Source organism: Apteryx mantelli, chromosome 22, assembly GCF_036417845.1.
Source record: "Apteryx mantelli isolate bAptMan1 chromosome 22, bAptMan1.hap1, whole genome shotgun sequence".
In the NCBI taxonomy this organism is placed as follows: domain Eukaryota; kingdom Metazoa; phylum Chordata; class Aves; order Apterygiformes; family Apterygidae; genus Apteryx; species Apteryx mantelli.
Window position 1 is genome coordinate 14,173,262 of NC_089999.1, and position 27,094 is coordinate 14,200,355.

General features: G+C 39.6%; 2 protein-coding genes and 1 long non-coding RNA gene across 6 annotated transcripts in view; 1 reads left to right on the plus strand and 2 right to left on the minus strand.

Moving 5' to 3' along the window:
• Nucleotides 1–13,500, minus strand: part of LYRM9 (LYR motif containing 9) — a 52,410-nt gene extending 38,910 nt beyond the window's left edge. The window contains exon 1 of the mRNA XM_067309818.1: nt 13,451–13,500. Within this exon, the coding sequence (XP_067165919.1) occupies nt 13,451–13,489 (39 nt within the window). The 5' untranslated portion in view covers nt 13,490–13,500. The remainder of the gene's footprint in view (nt 1–13,450) is intronic.
• Nucleotides 1,288–13,186, minus strand: LOC136993947 (uncharacterized). The gene is made up of 2 exons (XR_010886223.1): nt 12,949–13,186; nt 1,288–7,278 (listed from the first exon to the last, which is right to left on the minus strand). It is a non-coding gene; the product is annotated as an uncharacterized lncRNA (long non-coding RNA).
• A 639-nt stretch (nt 13,501–14,139) lies between the features above and the next one.
• NLK (nemo like kinase) overlaps nt 14,140–27,094 on the plus strand; it is a 71,338-nt gene continuing 58,383 nt past the window's right edge. The window contains exons 1-3 of one of the 4 annotated variants that reach the window (XM_067309508.1): nt 14,148–14,190; nt 14,799–14,919; nt 15,381–15,816. In XM_067309508.1, the coding sequence (XP_067165609.1) occupies nt 15,392–15,816 (425 nt within the window). In that variant the 5' untranslated portion in view covers nt 14,148–14,190; nt 14,799–14,919; nt 15,381–15,391. Of the gene's footprint in view, nt 14,191–14,478; nt 15,817–27,094 lie in introns of those variants that run through there. The other 3 variants (XM_067309506.1, XM_067309505.1, XM_067309507.1) reach the window with 3 other exon arrangements.

Sequence of the window (27,094 nt, forward strand, 5' to 3'; positions counted from 1 at the left end):
TGCTGCTCAATTTCTTATTTATCATTCCATTTCAAACATCCTTACCATAGCCCAAAGGGACAGAAAAATACTATAATGATAGTATATATTTAAGCTTTTCCATAAACAGTGATTAAAGCGTAATTTGTCACATTTAAGAAGGTAGAAGTGTGATGTTTAACACTAGAAGTTAAGCATCAAAAAGTTTAAAATGAAGCAATAGGTAGGAAAAGTGATCAGGATTACACGTACTCAACTCCCCCACTACAGCACAAAAATGTAAAATTCTGATCCAAAGTACAATGAAATCAATAAAAAAAAATCAGCAGAGGAAGGAACTGAGTTCAGAGATCTGAAACTAAATGAGATTTAGATACCTTAATCTTTATACCTTGGGTTTCCTCAAAAAATCACAACTCTTCTCAAACTCCAAATAGTAAAAATGAGATCATTCTTTATGGATACTTTATTCTGCAATGTTTGTTTTCATGCAAGTTTGGGTGGTTAGACAAGAATTGAAGCAGCCATATATACTTTTTAAAGTATTGGCCAATGTTGTTAGTTAGTTGAATAATAAATCCCATTAGCTTCCAACATACCACTGTCTTATACTGCAATTTTATTTCTCATTGTAGTTAGAACAGGGCTAGAAACAGAATCAACTGACATTCACAGTTTTCTTCCACAGGGCCCACCAGTGAATTTGAGAAACATTTTCACAGTGATCTGACAAGAATGCTTCCTCATTTGATCGCAATGAAAGAGTTAATATCCGTGACCCAAATATGGAGACCCATTTTAAACTTGCTGAAAATTGCTTTTTAATCCTAGCTCTCGAGGATTTCCTTTGAAACCATCTGCTGTGCACACTGGGTACTCTTTGCCTGTATACATGCAGGATTACTGTAATATGGATTCTTTTGTGTAACTTAATACTTTTTAGAACATTAAAAAAAAGTTGAGTATTTTTTTATTTTCTGATTTCAGCCACATACCAGAGAGAGACCATAAAGTCAAAGCCAATAAGTTCATGGCAAAAGCAGACATCCATATTTATCTTATATACTGTAGTATTTACATTGAAATTCTAATATATTAAGTCTGATACAACATAGGATTTAAGCAAACACTTACGAGTCATTTAAGCAATGTAACTTATGCATATGCTTAAAATTAAGCTCAAGCATTTTCCTGGATAGGAATGGACTTAAGCATGTGCTTTCCCAACAGGGATAGAGTTTGGATACTGAAAGACAGAATTAAAATACATAAGCAAAGACTAGAAAAGATTTCCAAATATTCTTCAAATCTATTGTTCATCCTTTTATTTATTTGCTATGAACTTCTACTGAGTTGGATTTTTCTAGTACAAACACTGAGGGAAGTGACATTTAAAATCATATTCATAAGTAAACTGAATTTTAAAATTGGCACATGTAACTAAGTACTTTAGCAATCATCCAAACAGAAAACAAAGCAATATATTGCTTATTAGAATATTCACAGCCAGAATGATTGTAATACCAACATCCAGCAAAACACATTTACAATCAGTTTATTGTATTGATCCATGAAGTCAAAAGACAAAATCCTAACACAAACAGTGAACACTTTCAACATGGAATACATTTCTAAAAAAATGATTTGCCTACAAACATTGAGAACAGGAAGAGAGTAAAATTACTTCCTTAGTTTTAAACATATAAGGTAGTACTAGCATTTCAGAAGAGAGCCAAACCAGAACCTGTGAACTTCTTAAGCTGCCCAAAAGCACACTTCAGAGGAACCTAGCAGCGTGTGGACTTTGTGCTAGCAGCCCTCAGCAAGATCTCATTCACATTGCTCCATTTCATAACTGGCCAGCTAACATATAATAAAGGTGAACGGCAATACAAAATCCCACACCAAAATATTCCATTCTTAACTGAAGAAAGAATTCCATATCCTTTGATGAGTTTTTCCAGCAAAGGAGCAATCAGTGTTAGAAATGATTGATATACAGGAGAGATCTGCACATGCAGATGTTGGAAGAATGTGGAGAGAAGAAAAAACCCAAGCAAATCATTTTGTTTCAGCAATAACAGATGTTAGAGCATCATCCTGCAGACATGTTACTTTTAATACAAAACAGCTTATGAAGTGACTGAGGGGGCGGGGACAGAATCAATACCCAATTACCCAGTTATTTCAGCATTTCCATTTTAATGAGGTTCCTGTATCATTTTATCCTTATAATTTTCCTTCTCTAATAATTGCATGAAATTAGTTTTGTCTTAAGCATTGGTGAAAAGAGAATCAGCTGTCTAAAAAAGTCTAAAAAAAATTCTAAAACCGCTGCTAGCAGGTTCTTAAGAATGATACGTCATGCTGTCATTTACTTCTGTATAAACCCAGATTTATTCACAAGATCTTATGGCCCTGCTTGGGATTAGACTAGTGTAACTGAGAACAGATTCAAGTCCTATTACGTCTGCTTAGATAGGCAATGGATAGTAAAAGGCTATAACAGTGCTATGGCATGTGCAGATATATCAGTGCTGAAGGGGGGGAAAGCATAAATAGATTAAATCTGCTTTTCTTTGGCTAAGGGGTGGACTAACTGAAGCCTGGTCCACACTCCAGCTGAGGAGTAGCTGCTATATTGCATGTGCAGTTCACATTACCAATACAACACTACAGCTTCTTTCCACTTTCTTAAACCTGATCAACGATGTGGAGGAGCTAGACACACACCAGGAATGCGAGTGGTGCCAGTGTTGTGGCTGCAATGGAAAACGCAGCTGATGCCTGCTTAGCTTTCACCCCTTCCCCCCAGCAAATCTGGGTCTCCATAAACAGCACAAAAACACACAAATCAAATACACGCATGCACAAACCTATGCAGTGAAATACTTCAACAATACTGCCAGGCATGGCAGAAGTTCAGTCTGAAAGGGCTCAGCAGGCACTCAATGGGCAGAGCTGTCACTGATAACTATCCACATTCCCTACTTCTACAGGGCAGAAGATGTCCAACTTCTTATCAGAAGTAATTCTGCTTCTCAGCTTACATGAGGCAGATGTGAAAAATGATGCTGTATAGGTCCTCTCAAGGATCTGCTGAGCAGCACAGCACCACAGAGCAAAAATAAGGCTTGTCCAATACTGAGATGAGAGCTGTCTATTCTTGATCAGATACATTGGTACACAAAGCTGCAACAGTGGCTTCTGAACTGTGGCTGTCATCTCAGATAGATTTTCTCTTAAGATTGCACCCTCCTCTTTTTAATGCCATAGGCTGCTGCTATGCCAACCACAGTCTTATTTACAGAACATTTACATTCCACTTTCCTTTAGGCTGAATTACATTGAATATCATTAAGACCATAGGGGAAAATAAAACTTACTGACAAGCTACAGGATGCTAGAATTTTAACACTGCTACATTTAAGACACAGTGCCATCATAGTGGCTTCAGGCATAGAGATATGTTGATGACCATAAAAGACAAATTTACACACCAGCTACAAACCAACTATTGTAGTTTGCCCTTCCCTTTACACATTACTCAATTTAAGCAAGATAGGTACTCTATTCATTACGGCCATTTTTGCCAAGCAAAACAGAGAAACTGAGGAAAGCTCCTAACGACTTGGTATAAAACACAAGGCTTACAACATTAACAGTTAAAACCACAAGTCTCACAGTAACATTATATATTTGTTCCCATGTGCACACAATGAAATATTAATTTTCTGCAAGCAAAACATCTGATTTCCAATACAGGTTTAGGTGAAGTGACAGCATAACTTATGAATTCTCAAAGTGTACCTCACATGGAGTTTTTTCATCTGCATGGTTTGTTTAAAATAAGTTTCTTGGACTTCAGGGAAAAAAAAGCACTGCAATATATTCTGAGAAAAGACAACAGATGTTTTAGCTAACATAGCTCATGCTATACCTGCTACTACATTCTCCTAGTAGTCCCGAACATTGACAGGGACTCTGAGGCCATCAGGAAATCAAACACCTGAAGCTATTTCATTATTTGGATGGAAAAATATCAACAGCTCTTAAACTAACATAAGTCTCCATGTACAACATAGTATTCATTGTCTGTCTAACCAAAGACAAACAGACCTTCCAGTCACCTGAACCACTAACTCCCAGGTCAAATTTAAATGAAGATTTCCTAACTGTTCATCTTTCCTCAGCAAGTAAGTTTGAGTCAAGAGAGCAAATAGGTTGCATGACATGTAAAATCAGATGCCAAATTAAGTAGGAGACTGTTTGCAATGTGCTTACTCAACATAGAGCTGAGAGGTGCTAGGTATGTGATTACTGTCAGATTTGTCCTCACTGATAAACCTCCTGATCTTCAGCTCTATCCCCAACATTACACTCAGTGCGCTTAAGAACACCATAACCAAATAATGGTTTCACACAATGCAATATGTACTAGGTATTATCTTGATACTAGACACATGCTGCAGAAAACAAGGGAGTCCACAGCACCTAGCAGCAATAGCAGTCCAACAAACTTATCCAAATTTTAATAGATCGCATAGTAAAACCTATGTGGCTGTAGCCCTAAGACACATTAATCTGTTTCCTTGAGAATTTTGCCCATGCACCACAGTATTTTACATTATCATAATCTCTTCTATGCACAGAGGCCAGGGTTGCTCAGATGCTCAGCTGGGGTAAGTTAGAATAGCTCTAGCTAAAAATAATACCAAGACAGAGACAGCAAGCAAAGTTTTTACTCCAAAAAGTAGATCACAGAGCATGGCCACTAGATGTGCTACATGTTTAAACAAGCACATGTTGATGCAACTGTTATATATTTTAACTATACCATCAGGTATAAAAAACCCCAACTTTTTCCTGGAGACATTGGTTTTTCATTAACAATATTGTGAAAAACAATAAAGATAACTGTACAGCCAAAAGCTTTTTATCGATTACTGGCAATTAGCTACTTGAAGTTCCACTGAACAGATCCTCTAGCATCACCAACAGATTTAATATAGCTTAATGTCTCTACATATAAAGTTTTCTGCAATAAAGATGAGCTCAAAGAATCAAAATACAGGTAAACCTATGGCAAAATAACAAGCATCAGTTAGTAACTCTGGCGTATGATTCATCTGCTCTGACAAAAACCCAACAGGCTCAGACAAGCAGCATTAGTACAAACATCCATTGAACAAATTCACAGAAGTTAGCCGAAGCACATGGAAAATGCAAAGCATTTAATGGTCAGCTGAGAAGTGATGCGAGTTCTAAACACAGTGTTGGGTTGAGATGCCCACAGTCCAAGATGATTCAAATAGATTCCATGTGCAAGGAGTGTACATACTTCAAAAATATTCTAAAGCATTTCATGATTAAACAGAATAAAGCAACTACTGATATTGCAAGACTGTATTTGTACTTCAGTTTGTGGTACAATTACATGGGTGATATGACAGCACCATTTTCCCAAAGGAATGCTTTTATGCTACATTGTCCTTTACATTAATATGGTGCAATATCAAGCAGGAGATTGTCTCACAGTTAGCCTTTCACAACAAATCTTACTGCGTGCCCCTATTCTTTGCAGCATGCAGGCCATAGTAATACAGTCCATAGACACTTCTAAGAAGGCTGATTGCTAAGTCACTGTGTTAGTGTGAGATAATGTTGGTTTTAGGAGAGTGTTCTTACAAGTCTGGGCATCTACCATAATTCAGATGATTCTAGCCTCTTCAATGGTATATCTTACCATTTTTCCCTAATGAGCCTTGTTGTGTGTCTAATGGTTACATTAAAACATGCAAGCACAGTGCCTTACTATTACAACAATAATTTAATTACTACAAATGATACAAGTCCGGAGTAAATATGAAGTTTTTCACATTTGTAATATCTAACATGCACAGGCTCTACAACATATCTTCTATGCAACAAGCTTCTTAAATTATTTGGCATTACATGATTCTAGTTTACTGCAGTCCAATTTTGGAGACAGTGTCAGTGAAATGTTGTCCTGAACCAGGCAATAAGTTTGTTTCCTATTACTTTCCAGAGGTCTTGATTCTGTATGCATTCATATCTTGACTATGTTTGACAAAGAAGAAATATAGTAAGACTGGCAAGATGACAGGGAATAATCACTACTCTGTAGCTCAGTGAAAAATGGCCTATTTAAGCTGCATTCTCAGAATCGCCCTGCTGTAATGGATAGGTACGCCTCTTGCAGAGATCTCAATTTAAAAATTACTATTTGTTTTTAACTGTTTCCATTATGCAGTGTTCTTTATTGATACTGAATGCATATGATCTATTATATGACTCAATGAACTCTAACATGGCAAGGGTGAAGTGTTTGAGCTATTATACTAGACAAGATTAGTCATTACACAGAAAAGCACTAAGAAGCTATCTAAACTTGAAATAAGGAAAAAAAATCATAAAAGGCTGGACTTTATCATTTTACAGTCAGAGCAAACAAAACAGAATTTAATAGCCTAGAAGTTTAATCTCCTACCCAGTATTTCACTAAATCAGACCTGTGGAGTATAGGGTCAAAATACATCTATTCTGACATAGCAGCTTTTTGCACTCACTTTGCACTGGTGTAATTGAATGCAGAACAAGAAATAATCATGACCACTAGCAATGATGTTGCCAACAAAATGTTTAGCAAGAGGCATACAAACACAGCAGTATACAATCAGTTCAGATGAATTCAATTATTTTGTTCAATACATTGTCACTGGAATCAATGCCAGAACAAAAGCTAGCCCTGAGACAGCCAGAGCAAGAAGTCAGGTCTCTGAAAGACAGCATTTCCAAGAATACCACTACAGCAGCAGTATTTTCCATTTTGAAGATATCTACAGTCTAGAAAATTCAACATATCTTAAGTACTGGTGTCTCGGTCTCTCCCCTTCTTCCCTTCCCTCCCCCCGCCAAAATCATTGAATAAAAAAAAGTTGGAGAAACACTAGGAGCTGGGATATTATACTTATTGTACCTATTTCAGTTTGGAGAAAAAAGGCAGTAACCTATCCTTCTCTTCCCACTCCATAAAACATTATTTAGGGATATTGCTCAGACGTAGATAAGTAGTATGTGGTGTTGTTTTCAATTCTCCACCATCAAGGGAAGATACCTTCTTAAAATAGCTCCACAGCTTGTTATCTCATTCACAAAGGTCTCCAATTCAGTCTTCAGAGAGATGATTTTCTTGCTGCTTCAAAATCTTTGCTGGTATGACATTTGCTTCAGAGGGAGTTCATTTGCTGCTCCAACATCAAAATGGAACAAAAACAGCTGCCAGGAGAGGGATGAAAGGAAATGCTGGTGACAAAGAGCAGCAGGGTCATTTCTGGTGCAAAGAAATGTAGAGCAGAGAATTGCTGAACTGTCACTTTCTCCAAAAAGCCACAGGAGAAAAAGAACTCCCCTCTACCCCCTGCAACTGGTGTTTAGCAGCAAGAAGGGAAATAAGACAGAATAAGAACCCAGGAAACAAGCAGTTAGGCCCAATTCTTTAAACAAATTATTATAAATCCACTTTAAGCATCTGAGCACTCCCATTTAGAGTCAAGCTCATGCTTAAGCTCTGTAATGAGCAAAGGATTCAGTAACTCCTCCAGAAGAGTCAAAAGAAAACACTTTTGGCTAGAAAGCACTGGAGGTTATACAGCTCTGTTTTGGAACTAAGTCTTTAGGATGAGTTCAAGCCCCACCGCTAATCATGATCTTCATACTTGTATATACAACTTACCGCACATACTTGGGACAAAGCCATCAACTGCAACATGACAATCATGAAAATGACACTTTAAGAGCCACAAACAGGGCTGACAGTCCAGCAAATCAATGCAAGTGTGTCTAGACTTTGATCTCTAACATCAGATATGTGCACTATCTTAGATGACACCATCTGTCACTTACACCAGTTGTCCCATCTCATTCACATCTGTACAGTTTTATTCAAATAAGTAACATTCCACCTTTTCACCAATTCTCCAAGAAGTGGCAGAGTTCTCTCACAGCTGCTTTAGAGAACAAAATGAGGGTCATCTCAGTACATGTGTCTTTATTAAGACTAACAAGCTTATTCTAGGTCATGCACTTGTTTTAACTACTTGATTTTTCCCCATTTCTTTTAATACACTGCCCAGGGATTTGTTCCTCATTCAACAATACGAGTAGAACCCTGTTCTCTTAGACGAAGGCATACTGGTATCTTGACAATATCTTCATTCATAATCAGAGTTTCAACAAAATAACCCCCCCATGCCCTCCTCCCCCTCCCCCCACTTCTTACTGCATTTTATTAATAGATGAATTGATTTGTTTCCAGTTTTGTAGAGAAAAAAGGTTTTAAAGAAGAAAGCACTGTAAAGTTATTGTTCCCAAAGAAAAGGACTAATACATATCAACACAAATTTTAATCCTGTAGATGCTTTGCATATATTAGTGTTTACTCTCTTGTATGTTAAGACCACAATTTAATTAGAACATATTTGTCTGACTAACCAAAACCCCCCAAATTAACATGCAATAATATAATGTTGCGCTTATGATATTTTAATGGATTCAGTAGGATTTATGAATAAAAATATTATCAGGGTGTTACAGAATACTGAGGAATGTATCTGCAGAGTTGTGTACTGAGGTATGTGTGGGCTTGCCAAACACCCACATGGTAAATTATCAATAGTGCTGCTCAGAGTATCCCTTTTATGGATCAAAGGGAAAAATCTATACAAGCATTTTATTATGCTTTGTTCCATTTAATGTTACTTTTGCATTAATGGGTCACAAAAAAAATACATGCATAAGTGCTGAAGGATATTTACGCACAATACTCAGCCATAAAATGAAAGAGACTTATTCTAATACTTGAATTCTTGCTTTCACAGCTAGTTCTTATGGTACAAGAAAAGTCTATGCCTGGAACTGAAGTATAACATTTTACATAGTGCAATAAGATACCCTCTTTTGTAAAGAATTTTAAGGCTAAGAAAGCACTGCTGAGGGGTATCAAAGAAATAGAACAGACTGATTACACATTGTCTTCCACCACTTACCCTTGTGCAGAGTGCTGTCAAAAAGATTATACCTCTACAATGCAAGTGGCAAGTTCAAAGGGAGAATAAGTTCCCCCAAGAGTCAGAAAAAAGACTAAACTTGATATAGTAGATTTTCATAAAGGGAAAAGGCTGTGCCCTGTGTTACTAGTGCACAATAGTTACTTTTAAATGTAGTTTTAAAATGGGTTTAGCTAAGAGCATCTGACAAATCTAGATATACTGGTGTTCAGTGATACTCAGACAGCAGATTCGCTGTGGTTTTATGGCACTCTTGCTGTGAATAAAATAGTAAGAGACAGATGCATGTCCCCATGAATAACTGCCTTCACCAGTAAGAGATTAGAATTGATCTGTCATGTTTCATCAGCAGTAGTCACCAATCACATCTCCATGCATCACTGGGGATGACAAATTAGTTGCAATCAAACTGGGCTTTGGCAGGATCTGGAGCAGTGTTTCTACTTGCCCAGTTCAAATTACTATGGTTAGATTTTTGCCAGCTTACTCACCAAGCAGCTCAGACTCAATTGGACTACTCACAAAGCGATCCTGCTCAAAGTTATATAAGCCAGCTCTGTAATGAGCTCCCCTCAGCAGGCTTGTGCTTCTTCTACTGCGGCATTAAACAAAAGCAGCACTGACTTACAACAATACATGAGGAATTCACTCTGCAGCCCTGTTTTAAGTAGGATTCATACAACTAAGAGGTAACACTCATTTCAAGTAACAGGTTTCTGTCTCGGGTCTGTACTGAGGAAACAAAAGGCCTATCAGAAATTATGAGCACTTTGGTTTTTGTCTGCAAGTTTCAACATTTCCTTAATACCCTTTTTAAAAGGTTTTTTCCTTAAACATATCCCAGTATGAATCAGCATGGATCTTGTTCCCCTTACCTTTCATAGTATGAAGTACCAAAAAGCAGCTGAACTGACAAAGTTAAGCTTCACAGCATGACACAGACCAAGGACACCAATTAAAGGGTTTATAAACCCAGTGTAGAAGGAAGATATACTTGTTAGGGTGGGTCTTTCAACACTGGCATCTGACATGCCTCCATATGGAGGCATAAGATAAGTGTATCCCTTCAGCTGCCATCTCATCAGTCTTTCACCTCACTGAGAAGAGCTGGCTCAACTTCAAAGAGCAAATAAAAGACAGATAATAGGGTTGTACAAGACACTACCAAACTTCACTAGTGAAGTAACTTTTAGTCAAATAAAAACAAAAAAACCCAAAGATGTGGGTCCCAGTTTTTACTTCTAGTTTACAGATACAGAAAGTGGAAAGCATGACTTGTAGTAGTGCAGCTAGCAGAAGAATCAGTGGAAGTGCCAGGACTGCAATCTTGTTCCTCTCTTCCGCTTTTATTGGTGAAAGTTGATCTACAGCTCAGGCGGAATTGGCATGTAGCTGCACTGAGATACAATGGTTTCTGCCCTCTCCACCAAAAATGTTAATGACACTTTTAGAGCATTTCTAGGACAAGATATTTATTTACTTATGTGTAATTTAAAAAGTCACCAAGGATCTGATTCACTAAAACTGATAGAAAAAAAAAAGTCTTATGACAAATCAACATGAAGTCAGTAACTTCAGACATATAAACAAGTAGGGGGCAGGGGGTGAGGGGGGAAGGGGACAAACTCTTTATGCTGATATAGTTTAGGCAACTAACCCCACTCACCAAATAACAGACCTAGCAGTCGTCCCAGACCACTTGGTGGCAATATATAAATAAGCATCCAGATTGAAGGCTGAGCAGGTGGAACTAGTTACCCTCTTTTGATCTCCTTTATAGAGTGCTTTGAAATCTACTAAGAATAACCTCTATCCAAAAGCTAGAAGCTGTTAGTTTTTGGTGGTAACTATGAGGGAAAAAAGCAAATAAACAATACAAGACTTATGAAAAACACAACTGTGGTATTATCACTTTACCTTTTTTTTTTTTTTGAAGTCTAACATTTTTCATGAAAAACAATGCAGACAACATTAATGATATCATAAGGCATCATGTGATACTTGCAGTGGAAAACTGCACATACATTATACATCCTCAGCTATAGAGATGCTGAGACTCTCGCAGAGAGCAATGCAATACATCTCTTCACCATTTAACTACAAGGAACCTACAGAGACCAGGCTCCTAAATGAGTCACCAAAATTGCACATGCCTATGAACACTTAAACTGAGACTCATGTAATGACTGCTTATGCTAGAAAAAGGTTGGCTTTTTCCACATCACTGAACATTGAGTTTATGACCATATATTCAAGTATAGTCCAATGGCAATAACTACTTCTTTCCCTTTCCTCCCCACCATAGCATCTGAGGACTACTGGCTTTCAGCAAATATACTAGTAGAAACTCATCACTGCTGTAAATCCACTGATTAAAGAAATGTGATCCAATTAACTTAACAGTGTACCTAACAAAAAAATTAACACAGACTTCTCCCAACTTGAATAATACCACTGAAACATTCATCTGCAAGTTTAGAGTCCATAGAGTGCATATTTAGAGTCCAAGTTTCCATACAACAATGCTTATTAAGCACTGCAAGATCTTTTCAAATAGTAAAACTGAGCAACAACAGAGCAGGAAGAATTCCATACTGGAAATGCATGGGAGAATTTTAAGAGTCCTCCAGTTCTCTCACCACTTTCCTAGGCCCAGGCCCACTCAATTTACCCCATATCTATTTCCTTCTGTTGTCCCATACTTACTGTACCTTTCCAGAGTCTGAGGGGAAGCACAGACCTGAAAGTATCTTTGCTGCATGCCCATATTCAAATTCACATTAACAGTGTTATCAACATCAATTAAAACTTTTAACAGGCATTTAGAAATGTAAAAGTAAATATTCTGCCCCTTCTTCCAATAGACAATACTATAAAATGGTTTTAAAACCAAATCTGCTTTTATTTTTTAAATGATGTTGTGACATGATAGCAACTCCACCATAATTCCAATCTGGAGTATTAGCTAACAACTTTTGCAAAATGCAATGGAAATAGTTTTAACAAGAAATCTTACTTCCAGCAATATTCTTAAAGAACAGACAAAAAGTATCCAAAACCCGTTCTTAAGATCTCCATGCAAAATGCTTGATTTTTCAGGAACTGCAACAGGTTTTCATATTAAACTATGGTTTCCTCCATGCTTTTAAAGAGTCCAATGATTTTGTTGACTTTTTAGAGACATGCAGAAGAGGCGGATTATATGAGTTGATACAGTACCATCAGGGATCTCCTAGTAGAACTTCAGCAGCATAACTGTACCACCATAGTTCTGAAGATAGTTTGCCCTGTTCAGACAATCAGCCTCAGGAGGCCAGACTGCCCACAACAGTGACACCTGCAAATTCATTCTCAGTCATTTATCCTTGAAACTGCTCATCTGATTTAATTATTAAAAAAAAAATCCTAAACTTTAGAACACTCAGTTAACTTTTTTAACCCTGCTGTCATCATGGGGAAGGCTCTGATAATCAGAAGTTTCTGTGAAATAAAGCCACCCATCAGATGTGATTAATATTCACAAACTGGAAAGTGTTAAAACAGTCAAATTTTTATTATTCTTTATGTTTTAAGAGAATACTTAGGTTTTAAACTTAAGTATTCCCAAACATGCAGATTAATAGAATAAGTGAAGCAAAACAACCAACACCTAAAAATATTGAATGCACTGTGTTCCTAGGTTACCATGTACCTCACATTTTAAATGTAACTTCTGAGTGTACTAATGAATATGTCACAGTATGCCTCAGGGGGAGAAAAAGAATTAGTTAAAGGAGATTTGGCTACTGCATATGCTATTAGCTATCTGCTGAAGAGTTCCAAAACACTTTGAGTTAAGGACAGAGGGAAGTTGTTTTTAAAGCATGGCACTATTTCCTACCTGCTTCACAAGCCTACCTCCAGAGCTCAGGCCCTCACTGCCAGTGCTCTGCAGCCTCGCTTGCTTCAAGCCAGTTCCACTTTCTGGTTTTCAAAACGAAAAAAAAAACACATTTGAAGACCAGGCCCTGTTTTTAAAGAACATTCGCGATCCTGTTAACTGAGTTGGGCAAGTTTCTTTCGTGAAAGACGGCGTTTTGCAATCGCCTTCCTCTGGAGAGCGAGGCTGCGGCAAAGCCATCTACCTCACGCCACTGAGCTCCTCTCGCCCTGCTCGGCCTCCCAACGCGGCTCCCAGGGCCCCGCCGCCACCTCATGGGCCGGGGTGGGGGGGGCGGGGGGCAGCGGGCGGGCGGGCACGGAGCCGCCGCCGCCGCGCGCCTCAGCGCTGCCTCAGCGTTCCCGCCGCGCGCCGCAGCGCTCGCGCCCCTCGCCCCGGCTCCCGCTCGCCTTCCCGCCGCCCCTCCGCGCCCGCAGTGACCCCCGCCGCGTCCTCACCTCACCCCGCCCCGGGAGCTCCATTGGCCCCGCCTCCCGCTCATCAGCCCGCGCCCCGCCGCCCATTGGCTAGGCGCCCACCTGCGGCGGGGCGCACCAGCAACTTCCTCGTCCGTCACAGAACGCCTCGCGCTGCGATTTGAAGAATAACGGCTTTTTAACGTCCGCACCTGCGGATCACTCGTGAGGAGAGCTGTCAATCACCCCGCTTCCTCGCCTCCGAGCACTATTGGCCCAGTAACCCCTTTTCGGGCTTTCGGTTCTTCTCATTGGCTAATTGGGTCGGATAGGGCGCTGTGATTGGACAAAAAGCGGGACCGGGGGTGGGTTCCACGTTAGGGGGAGAGTCAATTGGCCAGTAGGCTGGAGCGGCACCACGTGATTGGCAAGAGAGGTGAAGAAGGCGGGGCCACCCGAGGTGAGGGTTGTATGAGGTGAGGGAATCTCGCGGGGTCTCGCCAGCGCTGGGCGCGGAGGCGCGCGGTGATTGGGCGGCGGGGGTCAAGTGGGCGGGACCGCGTCGGGGAGCCTCTGCAGCGGCCGAGTCCTATGGGCCGGCCGCGCTGGGTCCCGCTCGGTGATTGGGTGGGGGCGGCTCTCGCGGAGCCTGGCGGGCCGGGCCCGATTGGCTGCGGGCGGGCGTCGGGCGCGCGCCCCGCATGGGGGCGGGGGGGGGGCCGGCGGGGGGAGGGCAGGCCGGGTGCGCGTGCCCGCTGTGCGCTCCGCGCTGGGGCTCCGTGAGGAGGTGAGTGGCGGCGGCGGCGGCGGCGGCGGGTCGGGCGGCCGAGGCGGCGGCGGCGGCGGCCGGGGGGCGGAGCGGCGCTGCGCGGCGGGGGCCTGAGAGCCCCCCACCCTCTGCCCGCCGCACGCACTCGCGCACGCAGCGGAGACCCCCTCCCCCCACCCGGCCCCGCTCCTTCCCCGCCCCGCCGCAGGGGGGGCTGCAGCCGCCGGCGCCCCCCGCACAGGCGCCGCCGCCGCCGCCGCCGGCGCTGGGTCAGGCTGTCAGGGCGCCGCCGCCGCCGCCGCCGCGGGCGGGGGCCGGGGCGCCGCCGCCGTCCCCGCCGCTCCCCATCGCATCCTCCCCTCGCCCCTCTTTCTTCTCCCTCCCCGCTCTCCTTCCTGTCATTCATTTGTCACTTTCCCCGCTCCCATCTTTTTTTCCCCCCTCGCACCTCCCGTCCTCCTCGCGCGCTGCCGTGGGGTTTTCTCCCTTCCCCGTCCCTTTCTCTTCCTCCGTCTATTTTTATCCTCTTTTCGTTCTCTCCTGCCCTCCCCCTGCTTGTCCTCGTCCTGCCCTCCTCGCTCCTGCCGTCCCTCCTCACTCTCTCTGGGTGCTTGTGTGTGTTTCAGGCCTTCCAGGAAAAGTTGCAAACTCCAAGTTCTTTGCTATATTCGAGGGAGCAGGTGCACGCAGAAGGGAGCTATGTAGGAGGTGTCTGGGCTCTCTGGGGCGGTCCTGAGGAGATCCAGGGTGAGGATGTGGGAATGGAAGGGGTAGACTTGCCAGTCCTTGCAGGCTATTCCGGGGGAGTGAGGCCAAATCCTCCTTCTGGAGGGAAGGGGGATTGATCCCTGTATTTCCCCCCCCCCCCAAAAAAAAAACACACAGAAAAAAATAACCCAAGTGTGAAACGAGACCCAACCCAGTTGCCCAAGGATGGATTTTCAGTAGCCAACCGCAGCTGGACTCTTGGGGGAAAGGGGTTTTGTGCACGCTGGCTCATACACACACGAAGAGGTTCTCCAATTTTTTTGGCTTCATGAGGAGATAAGGCCAGTTGAGCTCAATGATTTTAAAGGTGGGCCGTGTATGATGAAACCCAACTTCTTCTAAAGTGTAGCAAATTTCATTTTTATGGCCAAATGACAGCTTGACCCAGTTGTTATCCGATCAAAGGGCATTTTTTTGAATGTCTCTTTGTGGCACAACAGCCAACGCAAAAATGATGGCGGCTTACAATGGCGGTACGTCTGCAGCAGCAGCAGGTCACCACCACCACCATCACCACCACCTTCCTCACCTCCCTCCTCCTCACCTCCATCACCACCACCACCCTCAACATCACTTGCATCCAGGCTCTGCAGTTGCAGTACATCCCGTACAGCAGCATGCCTCTTCGGCAGCTGCGGCCGCGGCAGCTGCGGCCGCGGCCGCGGCAATGTTAAACCCAGGGCAGCAGCAGCCATATTTCCCATCACCGGCACCGGGTCAGGCCCCTGGACCAGCTGCAGCAGCCCCAGCTCAGGTACAAGCTGCAGCAGCTGCTGCAGTTAAAGCGCACCATCATCAGCACTCACAACATCCACAACAGCAACTGGATATTGAGCCGGACAGACCTATTGGATATGGAGCCTTTGGTGTTGTCTGGTGAGTAGAGAAAAAACCTGAACCGATTTTCTTCCTTTTCATTTTTTACCAAATCATAATTCATTCTTGTTTTTGTCATTTGATTCGGCGTACAAGAAAGCTGCTTACTACAGATTTTTTTTTACTGGTTCTTGTCTGTTGCTAGAAAGTTGGCTTCACTTGTTTTTGTGGACGTAACAAGGTGCAGAGTGGTGAACAGCAGCCTCCTGCTAACAGGCCACGCTGTCAGTCTCTTTTGAGACAAATGCAACGTGTTTATGTGCCTTCTGTACATTTTATTGGAGGATGTACTCTGTATGGCTAAGCTGTACTTTAAATTTCAGGTTAACAGATGAGTATTAGAATATATGTTTTAACTTGACTTAAGGGTTAGAAACGGAAAGCTTATGAAAATGCCTTTCTTACGTCATCTGTCAAGATCTTTATCTAAGAGATTGTTTGACCTGTGGTAGTACACTATATACTACCTAAAACAGCAATACCTGAACTTTGCTCTCCTCTCATAAATGTAAATGTTTTTTCTGTCTTACTGTAGTCCTGCCTACAGTTCTGTTATTCCCCCAGCTACTATTTCAGAGGATTTTTGTCAGTAGAACATAATGTCTTTATTTATTGACCATCTTAAATTAATGTATTTAATTATTATCCTTCAGTATCACTGAAGCAAAACCAGCATGATTTTTGTTTTTTTTTATAAACTGTTGTCCAATTTACTATATTTTGTAACATTCATTAGAAACATGAAAGATGCCCTAGTTTTGTTTTTGAGAGCAAGCATACTGCAGCATACTTCCTGTATCACAAATACAGAGTTTAAAGTATATAACTGTGATGTGTCCCTGTAGAACTTTCCGCAGTATTTACTTGATATAACTTTGTGTGTTGCTTAAGGAGCTTTGCTGTCTGTAATTTAATTTTACTGAGACAGAAGTAATACGTGACTGGAGTGGCAGGCTGTACCAGCATACAGTGGCAAAGTGCTTTACAGTAGAGGCCTAAGAAGAGCAAGACATGTTATTCCTTCCCCCACCCTTAAAATTGGTAATTCGTAACGTATCAGACCAATGTTTGTAATAAAATCATGTTTTTAAGAAGACGGAACAAATGGCATGAACTAGGCATAGGTTAATGTTATAACTGATCTTGTGTTCCTTAATTCAGAATGTGTAGGAAGTTAATTTAAATGCTAAGTTTTCAAAGTCAGAAATGTGATGTTTTACAATTAGTACTGCTGTGTTCTTGCTATGGTGCAGTATAAAAGAGTAAATATAAAAATGAAAACTGAGAAAAAATCTGCTGTAAATATTATCTAAAGACTATTTCCATCTGTTCATATATTTATTTCTTGATAAAGTGTGTATCTTTTAAATTGTAATTCTCCTAGATTTGGTTTAATTTAGGCTGTTATGTAAGATCAGACCTTGTTATCATTTGGTACAAGTATTTTGTTTACCAGTACTTCCTAGGTCTCTGTTTTCTCTATTTTATTTGGAAAAAGAAAAGGTGCAAAGAGATCTGCTTTCATAATAGTCAGTAGAATAAAAGGTGAAGCTGGCATATTTAAATATATCATCATTAAGAATGCTGAGAAGAAAAAGGAAAAATTCTTTGGGTAGAAGTAAGAATGGTGTAACTTTGTGCGCTGGACTGACACGAGGTAGAGCAGTGCCAAAAGTTTCCGCTGATCCTGAGACCTGATTGTACAACTGCGTTCACACAAACACAAGTTGCTGCTAGTGGGACTATGCTTGCAAAGCTGTAACTACAGCTTTTACTTCAAGATAACTAAATTAAAAAAAATGGGGAGGGGGATGTTAGATTAAAAATAAAAGCAGAAGTTTGGAGATTAGCTCTTCTTTGGTATAGTATAAATCTACACAGACTGAAAACATAATTGGTTGAAAATTAGTTCCTCCTCTTCTGCTCACATACATTTGAATTAAGTGGTCACTGTTAGGCTTTTGGTGTTTAATATTAACTTCTGCAAGTGAATACAGATTGAATTTAAGAATCTGGGTAAGCAAGAATTAAACTGAATTTTAGATTTCATTGAAAACATAAAAGAATGACTGTGTGGTTTTATTTAAGCCATATGAAATAATGGAAATGAACATAAACATCGATTCCATTATTTATAGGTTAAGTTAATTTAGACATGAAAAATGTGTACTTTGGTACAAGTGTAACGTAAAAATTTTAATAAAATAAGAACTAAACTACTTTTAAGTAAGGACTCTGTTCAACCTTGCTTATCTGTATCTCTTTCTGAGCATGTATTGACGCTAATAAATGACTGGGAAGTTCATATATGTGGTTTTGAGGGAAACTGATGTTATTCGACAGATAGATGAAATATTTGATAAAGTAGTCTCTCATCCTACCACTCTGATTTGTCATTGAATTGTCTAGGAAGATGCGACTTATCCTGCAGCTGAGTCCAGCTAGTCAAATAAGTTTTCAGTAGTGAGTGGTTATTGAGTTTCCCATTAGCTTACTGGTAAAGATTTTGACTTGGCTTTTGGATTAGCATTTGTCATCCGTCCGTTTGGCTGGTACTTTATGATGTTTTGGTGTAGCTGATGTGCTGCTGTAGTTTTTCGCTCATGAGGAGCCAAAGCATCGTGCTTCAGCATTTTCATTATTAACTCATGCAGGCTTGTGTCGCCGCCACTGTTATTTGTATACACAAGCTGTATCCTCGTTTATCTAGTCACCATTACATTTTAAATCAACTGTCCTTGGCATGTTATCTCCTTTGACTGCATGTAGATTCTGAAATGAGTTTAACCCCACTGGGAAAGTAGAAAAGAAGCTCTTGAACAGTCAGGATTTAATTGCTATATTTTTCAGTTTTCACGTTTTAACGCGGAATGAAGATGTGCATACTGTTGCAATACCAAGGTTTGGTGTTTCTGAACTGTGGTAAAAGTGGGGAGGGAAAGAGCTGCTGAAGCAGGAAAAGATGTATAGGTACCTTATCCCAGGCTCTGCAAATTTGCTTAACTGAATTCTAGTTTGGCAAATTACCAGGAAACAAGTTGTTTACTTAATTTGCTGAAAACCAAGCAGTTTGCTCTTTAACTATTCACTATTAACACATTCTTAAAAAGTATTGAAGGAAATCGAGATTTTATTTTCAGTGATAATTCTGTTTGTACCCTGTGCTTCAAAACTTGTATCTGGTTTTTGGAAGTCTTATGTATATTCTAAGAATACAGAAGGAGCTGTCCTTTGCAGGAGTGCTCCCTGCTTTGCTGGGGAGACATGCTACTGCCATCTGGTGGGATTCCTTAAAAAAAAAAAAAAAAGTTAAAAAAAAAAATCCAATGAACCTACCATGGTTCATAAGTTTGGGAGCAAGGGGTGAAAAGTTACACCTCCGCAAGAAGAATGGCGAGGAGCTTGTGCTGTGTTCGTGCAGTATTCCTAGACTGGCAAAGAGGAACTGCAGCTTCTGTGGAGGTAGACAGGGAATAATCACTTCTGCTGCTGGTCCGAGCTGTTAACGCTGCTGTTGAGGCTCTATCGAAATGTCTGTTGGCTGAGATGCATCCGCTTCCCTGGGATACGCAGCTCTAAGGTGTGCGGGGATCGTGTTTGTCTTGGGTGCGTCTCTAATTTTGAAAAGTTACTGTGGTTCATCAAAGGCTGTGAAGTCGAGCAATCTGCTTTTTTCTTTTATAAAAGCAACGTTATAAGACAACTCTGTGGGAAATGTGTTAAAAATGGCAATAGACAAAAGTATGTAAACTCTTTATAAAAAAAAAAAAAAAGTCCTGATTTGCACCATTTTACGTTGCAGTGTGGTTTTCAATGTATCTGCTTCTAACACTTTTTATTCGGAAAGTCAGAGAGCAGAATAACATTCCAAAGAGTTTGGCTGTTGATTTTGAGATAGGACATTATGTGCAGGCTGCGTAACTTTTGAAGGCAGAAACAATTTCATCTAAAGTTACAGTTGATTCCTGCCCTTCAGTGGCCTGAAATCACTACAGTAAATGCTGAAAGTATTAAAATAAAAACTGAAAGAAATATTGCATACAATTGATCATTGTGTGGACCCCAGAACTATTTTAAGTGACTTGCATCACTGTACTGATACTGAGCACAACAGCAGGAAATATGTTTCTAGGGTAAACCGATAATCTCCTAACTGTTGCTCTAAAGGAACTTCTCATGCTGAGCAAGCAGGCAATGTGGAACATTTGTTTTGGATAAAGCTGCTAGAATGTTTATTAGGAAAAAAAGAGGTTACAGCTTCAAAAACATATGAATAGCTGCAAGATGAGTTCCCCTTTTGAGGTCAGATATTGATGGGAACCAGGATGACGTTTTGCATGGTTAATGCAAATCCAAGATATATAAGTCCAGTCTAGTAAACATGGAAACTTTAGAAATAGTTGAATTATTAAAATTTTATTTTATGAAATCTTTTAAGACATGTTGGTATGAGAGTTTTGTTTGTTTGTTTTTTTGTAATCTAAAGCTGTTTGTATCATGATCTTTTTCTAGCCCTTTAAAACTTACCTGTTAGAAAAGAAAGACATTTTAATGGCTTTTTCTTTTTCCCCTCCTATTAGTGTACTAGTTGTCCTTTCTGAAAACAGTGGAAGTCAGTGGAAAATATCTTGTGTTAATTAGCGTTTAGGTGGACAGTTGTTTGCTTTACTTTATTTCATCTGCCATTTTGCGGTAATCTGTAATGACTTTGTTTTTAGTATTGATCCAAAAAAACACAAAAGAAGTCTAAAGTTTATCCTGGAATTTTCATTGTGATTGAGACTGAGCATAAATGGAGAGCTGTAAGCAGGAAGTGATCTCTCTGGTAGGTGGAGCAGAATATCCACCCAAAACGGGATAAAGAGGCTCCGGAAGTAGTAATCCATGCCAGTAATGTTATCTGCAGACAAGATCCCTGCAAAACATTCAAACCAAACAAATCCAAGACAAATCCAAAGAGCTTTTTAAAGTACTGCTATTATAGCTGACTAAGATGTGACAACAGTACTAATCAAGAGGATAACTCAGGGGGGGTTTAAAGGTAGAAAGTCATCTACAACATGATGCATTGTTGTATTGTATTTGGTACATTAAAATTTGCTTTCAGTAATGGGCTACAAAACTTTAAAATTACTAAATAAAATGGTAAGAAATAGTATAAAAAATTCCTTCACATGTATTTGGAGTACTTGGCTGTCTGTATTGAGTGTTATATTTAGCCTGGCTGATGATCTTCACTCATCTAGGTAAACATAAAACTGTTCCGTTCAAACGATACATCTGCTTTGTCTGCATAAAGACTTTAATAGAAAAATGGAAATGGAAATTTCCAGTTAGAAAAGATTACCACTGCTTAGTTCTTTCTAGTCCCAATAAGCAAACATTTTCCATTAGAAGCTGTGACTGGTATAAATGTCATAATAATTTCCTGACTTCTTATAGATGGCTATATATATATATATATATATATATAACTATATATATATATGCAACCTTTACTTGTTCACCGGGGTAGACTCTCTTTGCTGCTAGGAAGCTGTCTTGAATGGGTTGGGGATGCTGGATGGAACCATTTCAGATGGGAGCACTGTATTAAATACTTTCTTTTTTGGTGTTCCCATTTTTGAGTCATACTTCAGTGAGTTTTTGTGTCGTCTGGGGCATTTGATGCAGATAAGCAGTGATTTCCTAAGTGAGATATTAAGTCATTTTGATCCAGTTATTTCTTGAAGTAAACCACGAGGATGCCCAAGGCAAAAGAGGCCATAGTGGCAATGGGCACATGACAGAGCAGCGAGCGTATTGTATTTCACACTCACCCTTGTAGTTTAAGAATCTGCAGGTGAATATCTTTAACTGGTATGTCAGTATTTTTTAAAAGATTGCTTTATCTAAATTGGAATCTGATTTTTTTAAATTTTTTTTATTTGTTAAGAAATATAGTGGAACAGTGACCTTACTCTTTTTTTTATATATATGGGATATTTTGAAATTTATATGTTGGGGTTTTTTTCAAATTTCATGAAAAGAAGTATTCTGTTAACATTTAAATGCCTCTTTCCCAACAGTGTTGAATTAAATGAAATGCATGTACCTTGCATTTAAATTAGACCTTGGGAGCTAAGTGAAATAGTGTCTAAGTATTATGCTAGATTGTTTATTGTCTTGTAAGGTGATGCAAGAATGAAGGAATATAGATGACTTTTTTCCTCAAAGTTGGAGTAGCATCATTTTGAACAAATTAGTTCACTGTAAATTATTCAAAGGTCAGCATTTCACAGCTGACTTCAAAGGTGTTTGTTCGATTGCGACACCTGCAAATCCTGATGTTATTTGTACCCGTATGCAGCTGTGTACAATACAGGTAGATCATGGTAGATCATGAATTCTGCAAATGTTATAGCTGAACAGCTTGTAACTGGATCTACCATCCAATCTTGGTTTTTCAGAAGACGTATTTCAGGCGTTCTTCTCCCCTCTCCCCCATGTACTTTTTCACTTCTTTTCAGGAGAGCGTTAAATTGCCTGTTTCACCAGTCGCAGAACGCAAACGCTTGCGGTGCCTGTGAAAGGGTCGAGGCGTAAGCGTGCGTATCAGTGGTCTGCGATGAGACGGGGAAGTAAATAAAGCCGGTAACAAGTTGGTGTGTTGTACACGGCTGCTAGATGCGACTCGGCTGTGTTGCGGAGGGAAACAACTGCTTGATTTCTTGGGGGAATGATGGGTTTGAAAGTGAAAATTGCTTTGGGGAGGTAAAGTAGAAGGAAGCCTTTGGGATATATGTGAAGTGGTTTTTGATTATTTGTAATGGTTATATCTGGGTCTCATTTGCATTAATCCACCAATTTAATCCAATTCTGCCTTCTAGTAGGAATGGAGTATTAACAGACAAATTCAACTTTTCATGAGAGAAAAGTTAGCTCAAAGTTGTACAGAGCTTACTTAAATGGAATTTGTGTTTATTAAATGAATAATAATTTGTTAATAATTATTTATATTTTTGAAATTTAATATTTAAACCTTTTCCCATAAAGAACAGTGGTTCAAATATTAGAAAATATGAGAATTGAAAAGTTGGCTTATTCTGTAAAACAAAACATAGATGAATGAGTTTGTGATGGAGGGAGAGGTTTGGGGGAATAATATTGAATTTTAGGTCAAATTATTTCTGCAGGCTCCTGTATGTAAGCAGATCCATCTGTTTGGTACTTGGGGGTTAGCTTTTGAAGCTCTGTTTGTCTGAGTTGTTTATAGGCAAATACTGAACAGCAGCTTGACTATTAGCTTTTGTGTACCAACAAGATATAGCTCCCAGGTTTTTTATATGGAAGTTTTTGTCACTTGAGCATAGCATTCTTTTGATTTCTTAATAAGAAAAGTTGCAATGGAGCAGTTGATTACTTGAGCACTTTTTGCATAAATTTTTTCCCCCCTTCTGTACTTTTAAGAGATGATCCCTTTAGACTGAAGTGGAGCAGAGAAAATGTTACATGATCCAATAGTAATTCAGTTGGGTGGAACGTGCAACTGGATTCCAGCATTTTATCAGTTTACATCTATATTCTGCTTGGTCGAAGAAAGGTTCCCCACTTTTGAATATTTGATGTCCACCTTTATAACCATTTCAGTGCTATCAATGGCCTGGTAACAACTGTGTTCTCATACAGTGCTTGGTATAAGTTCTACTGAAGCAATGTTAATTATTTGCAAGTGGCAGTTTTACCTACGCTAGACAGAATTATCTATACCAGACAAAAATTAGCACTGCAACAGCAGCAAGCAACATGACATAAAGTAGTAAAGGGAGTGTAATGACTCCAGGTTTCCTGGCACGTATGTTTAAATTATGACCTGTAATATCGCATAAATATTTGGGAATTTTTGTTACAGAATTTCTACTAATTGTCTAGTTTGGCTGCATTTTGAATTTTCACAGTAATTAGACTAGTCTAATAACCTCTTCATAGCTTCTCTTAAAAAAAGGTGGGGGGGAGGTTGTTGCTTAAACCTCTCAAAGTGGATTTAGTTTAATGTAACTCAGCAGTTTACAAACAACAAAAATAGCTAACAAAGACTTAGTGCTTTAAATTTACAGATATAAAATCAGCTTCAAGGTATAACTGGCTATGTAGTGTTAATTTGATTATGCTTAGGTATAAAAATTGTGGAAAAAAGTCATGTTGTAAGACAAAGAGGAAGAAGGCATAAGAAAAGCCCTTCACTGAGCAGATGTACAGGTTACAGAATGTATTGTGGGACTGTCCTAACTGGTCCAAATAGGATTCCAAGTGAGGCCAAAAATAAATTATGTATTTTCTTGCATGTTTGAAACTGCTTTTGTTGGGTATATATTTGCAGTGTTTAGATTTCTGTTAGTCCGGTTTCTGTACTCGTTCATTTCCTCTGAAGATTTTTCTGAGAACAGAACTAGCTACTTCATTTAATTCATTAAAAAACAGAAGTCCTTAGAACAGAGACTAAGATGATACATTGATTCAAAAGTAAGTGGTCAGTTTAGATCTCAAAACCCTTCTGGAATATGGAAAGTAATGTAAAAGGTAGGATCTGTACTCACAACAGCATCTAGGGGGTCTACTGAAAACCCATTTATTTCTAGTTGAAAGAATCCAGTTTAAAGAAACTAGGCTCAGTTACTGCAATTTCCTCTGTAACCTGGAGAATTTAAGAATAAGCACTTGACTAAAGATTAAGTTACAAATATTATTACAACAGTAATCTGTCTGAAAATGTTTGGATTTTGTTTCTGAAATTCTAATATGTAGTATGCCTGGTATTATTACTTAATAGTTGATGTCCATTTCAAATTTCTGTAATAGTTTGTGTAGTAACTATAGGCAATTACTATGTTCTATATTGTTTAGCACTAAATATTTAAAATGGTATAATCACTTTCTGTAAACAAATTACAGTCTTAGTTTTCCAAAATGTAGCCTGTGTTTGCATTGACTAAACTAGTAAATGGACTCACACGCATTAGTGTAAGCTCTTAGGTTTAGAGTTGTATAAATCCCCTCCCATACTACCAGTTACTGGAAATAAGAGTATATGGTGACGTGAGTCCCAGAGATGGACAGGAACTGAAGCCTGCAGAGCCGAAGAGTGGTATTTCTGGGAGGAGAGTCTTGGGATGAGGATGGATTAACTGGAAATACAGCATGGATGAAACAGGAGAGTCTCCCTGCGCATGAACTGTCCCATTGGCCAGGGCAACAACTGTGTTTTGCATCTGTCAGCGATAGGATTTCTCCAAGACGCCAGTTACCTTGTCAGGATTGGAATCCTGCAGATTGGTTTATAAACCCAGGAACAAGCTGTGTAGCTCTTGAAGTTGTCTGATGTGGACGTGCTCAGCTGTTCTACAAACACTTACGTGCAGTAGATGTAGACAAAGGCTCAGTGTTGTGATTTGAAAGTACATCACATAGTGGAGGCTATAAGCTTTGCTTTATTGTGAGTCAAACCAACTATTACGTTCAATTTTGTAAAGTAGACCCCTGAGTGAGGTAGTAGATGCTTATCTGAAAGTGGCTTATGACAGGCAGTACAAATGTGTATGTAAAGGACAGAGGCTTACATGGTTAATGCATTTATATTGATAATAATATTTAACTGTAATAAGCAGCAACAAGCAAAAAAGTGAATGCAAGTGGTAGTGAATGGGATGGGTAGTGAATGGGAGAGTAGCTAAAGGTAGTACAAACCATAGCAATTATCTGCTCTCTAAATACAGAGTGGTTATAAAAGTTAATGTTGCAACAGTAGGCCATGCTTTTTAGAAACGATAACGGTAATATATCTTATTTAAAATGTATTTTTTCACTACTTTGTTCTGACAGCCCCTTTTCCTCCCTTCCACCCCTTTTTCTTATTTTCTGGTATTGTCCGTGGTATTTTGTATGAAGTGTAGCTTATCAACAGCATGTTTAAATACAGACAATAGCATTTACATAGGAGGGCTAAATACGGAAGATAGACACTGCTCCTCTGTGGCAATGCTGGAGCTCTTTGCGTAGTCAGTACATTCTAGGAGTGACCTGGAAATGAGTGAAGCCATCTGCTTTAGAGGAACGTGTAGCGTTCTGCGTATGCTGTGTACGCCATCGTGGAAGCCTGTTGAAATCCTTAGGGCTTTCTTTAGTCCCCTGCTTCCAAATCCTGTGCTAATGTACTAGGTAACGTACGTTAGCAGATTGCTTTCAATATATGACAAACCAGTTAATTTAGCCAGTTTATCACATACTGCCTCATTTAGTCTGCTGTAGATACTGTTTGGTGAATTTGTAGATGATAACTTCCCATCTTTAATAGACCCGGATCTGGTATTTAAGTAAATCTAAAGGCACATGCTGTACAACTCCTTTGTTGAACTGATGCGCTACAGCTTGAACGGCGAACAGAGGAGAACGGGCTACAGACTGGCCTGTAGGTGCTTGTGACCCGGGCATTTGGATCACAGAGCTGATAGCTTTTACTGAATTCCCCAACTCCTACATGTCCAGCAGTGCCTTAATTTGGCCAAAATATTAATGTATTAAAATCATCAGGGTGCAGTTGCTTTTAATAGTGGATATATATTGTAGCAGTACACTGGTATCCTTGATTTCTTAGATTGTCAGCACATTTCTCTAGCTTTCAGGGTTCTATAATTTTGCTGTAAACTGCCAGTTGGGAGCTGCTCTAATCATAGAAAAAATAATATTAATTTCAACTTAATTCAGTTATGTAATGTGTGAGTGCATACAACTTGATGCAATGATATTGAAATACTTGAGTGCATACAACTTGATATAAGTGCAAACAGGAGACCAGACAAACTCCATTAGGTGAATACTGCTTTTTACAAAAATGCATTGCTATTTAATACACTAAAATATATGCTTTAAGGAGCTTGCAAGCAACTGAACAAATATAAATATTCATAGAAGTCTCATTATTTTAAATAAAGACTTGATTTCTCTTTGTACTGACATGTAGCTTTAAAGTCAGAATGGTAGAACAATCTGGACTTCATTCAAACTATATTTTTTTACTTTTGTTATGAGTGAGTGATGGATGAATAAAGGTAGACTTATGTCAGCCTTGATATTAAATAGCTTTCATGACTATGGTTGACTTTGGAACACTGCCATGTACAGTGTTTAAAAGTGCTCAGTAAGAGCTTGAGCTTTAATCATGAAGGCAGTAACAGAATTAGTATGTCCTAGTAGTATCTTTAATTTCCTGCTGTGTTTTTTTTCCTGTAAAAACTTGGGAGCA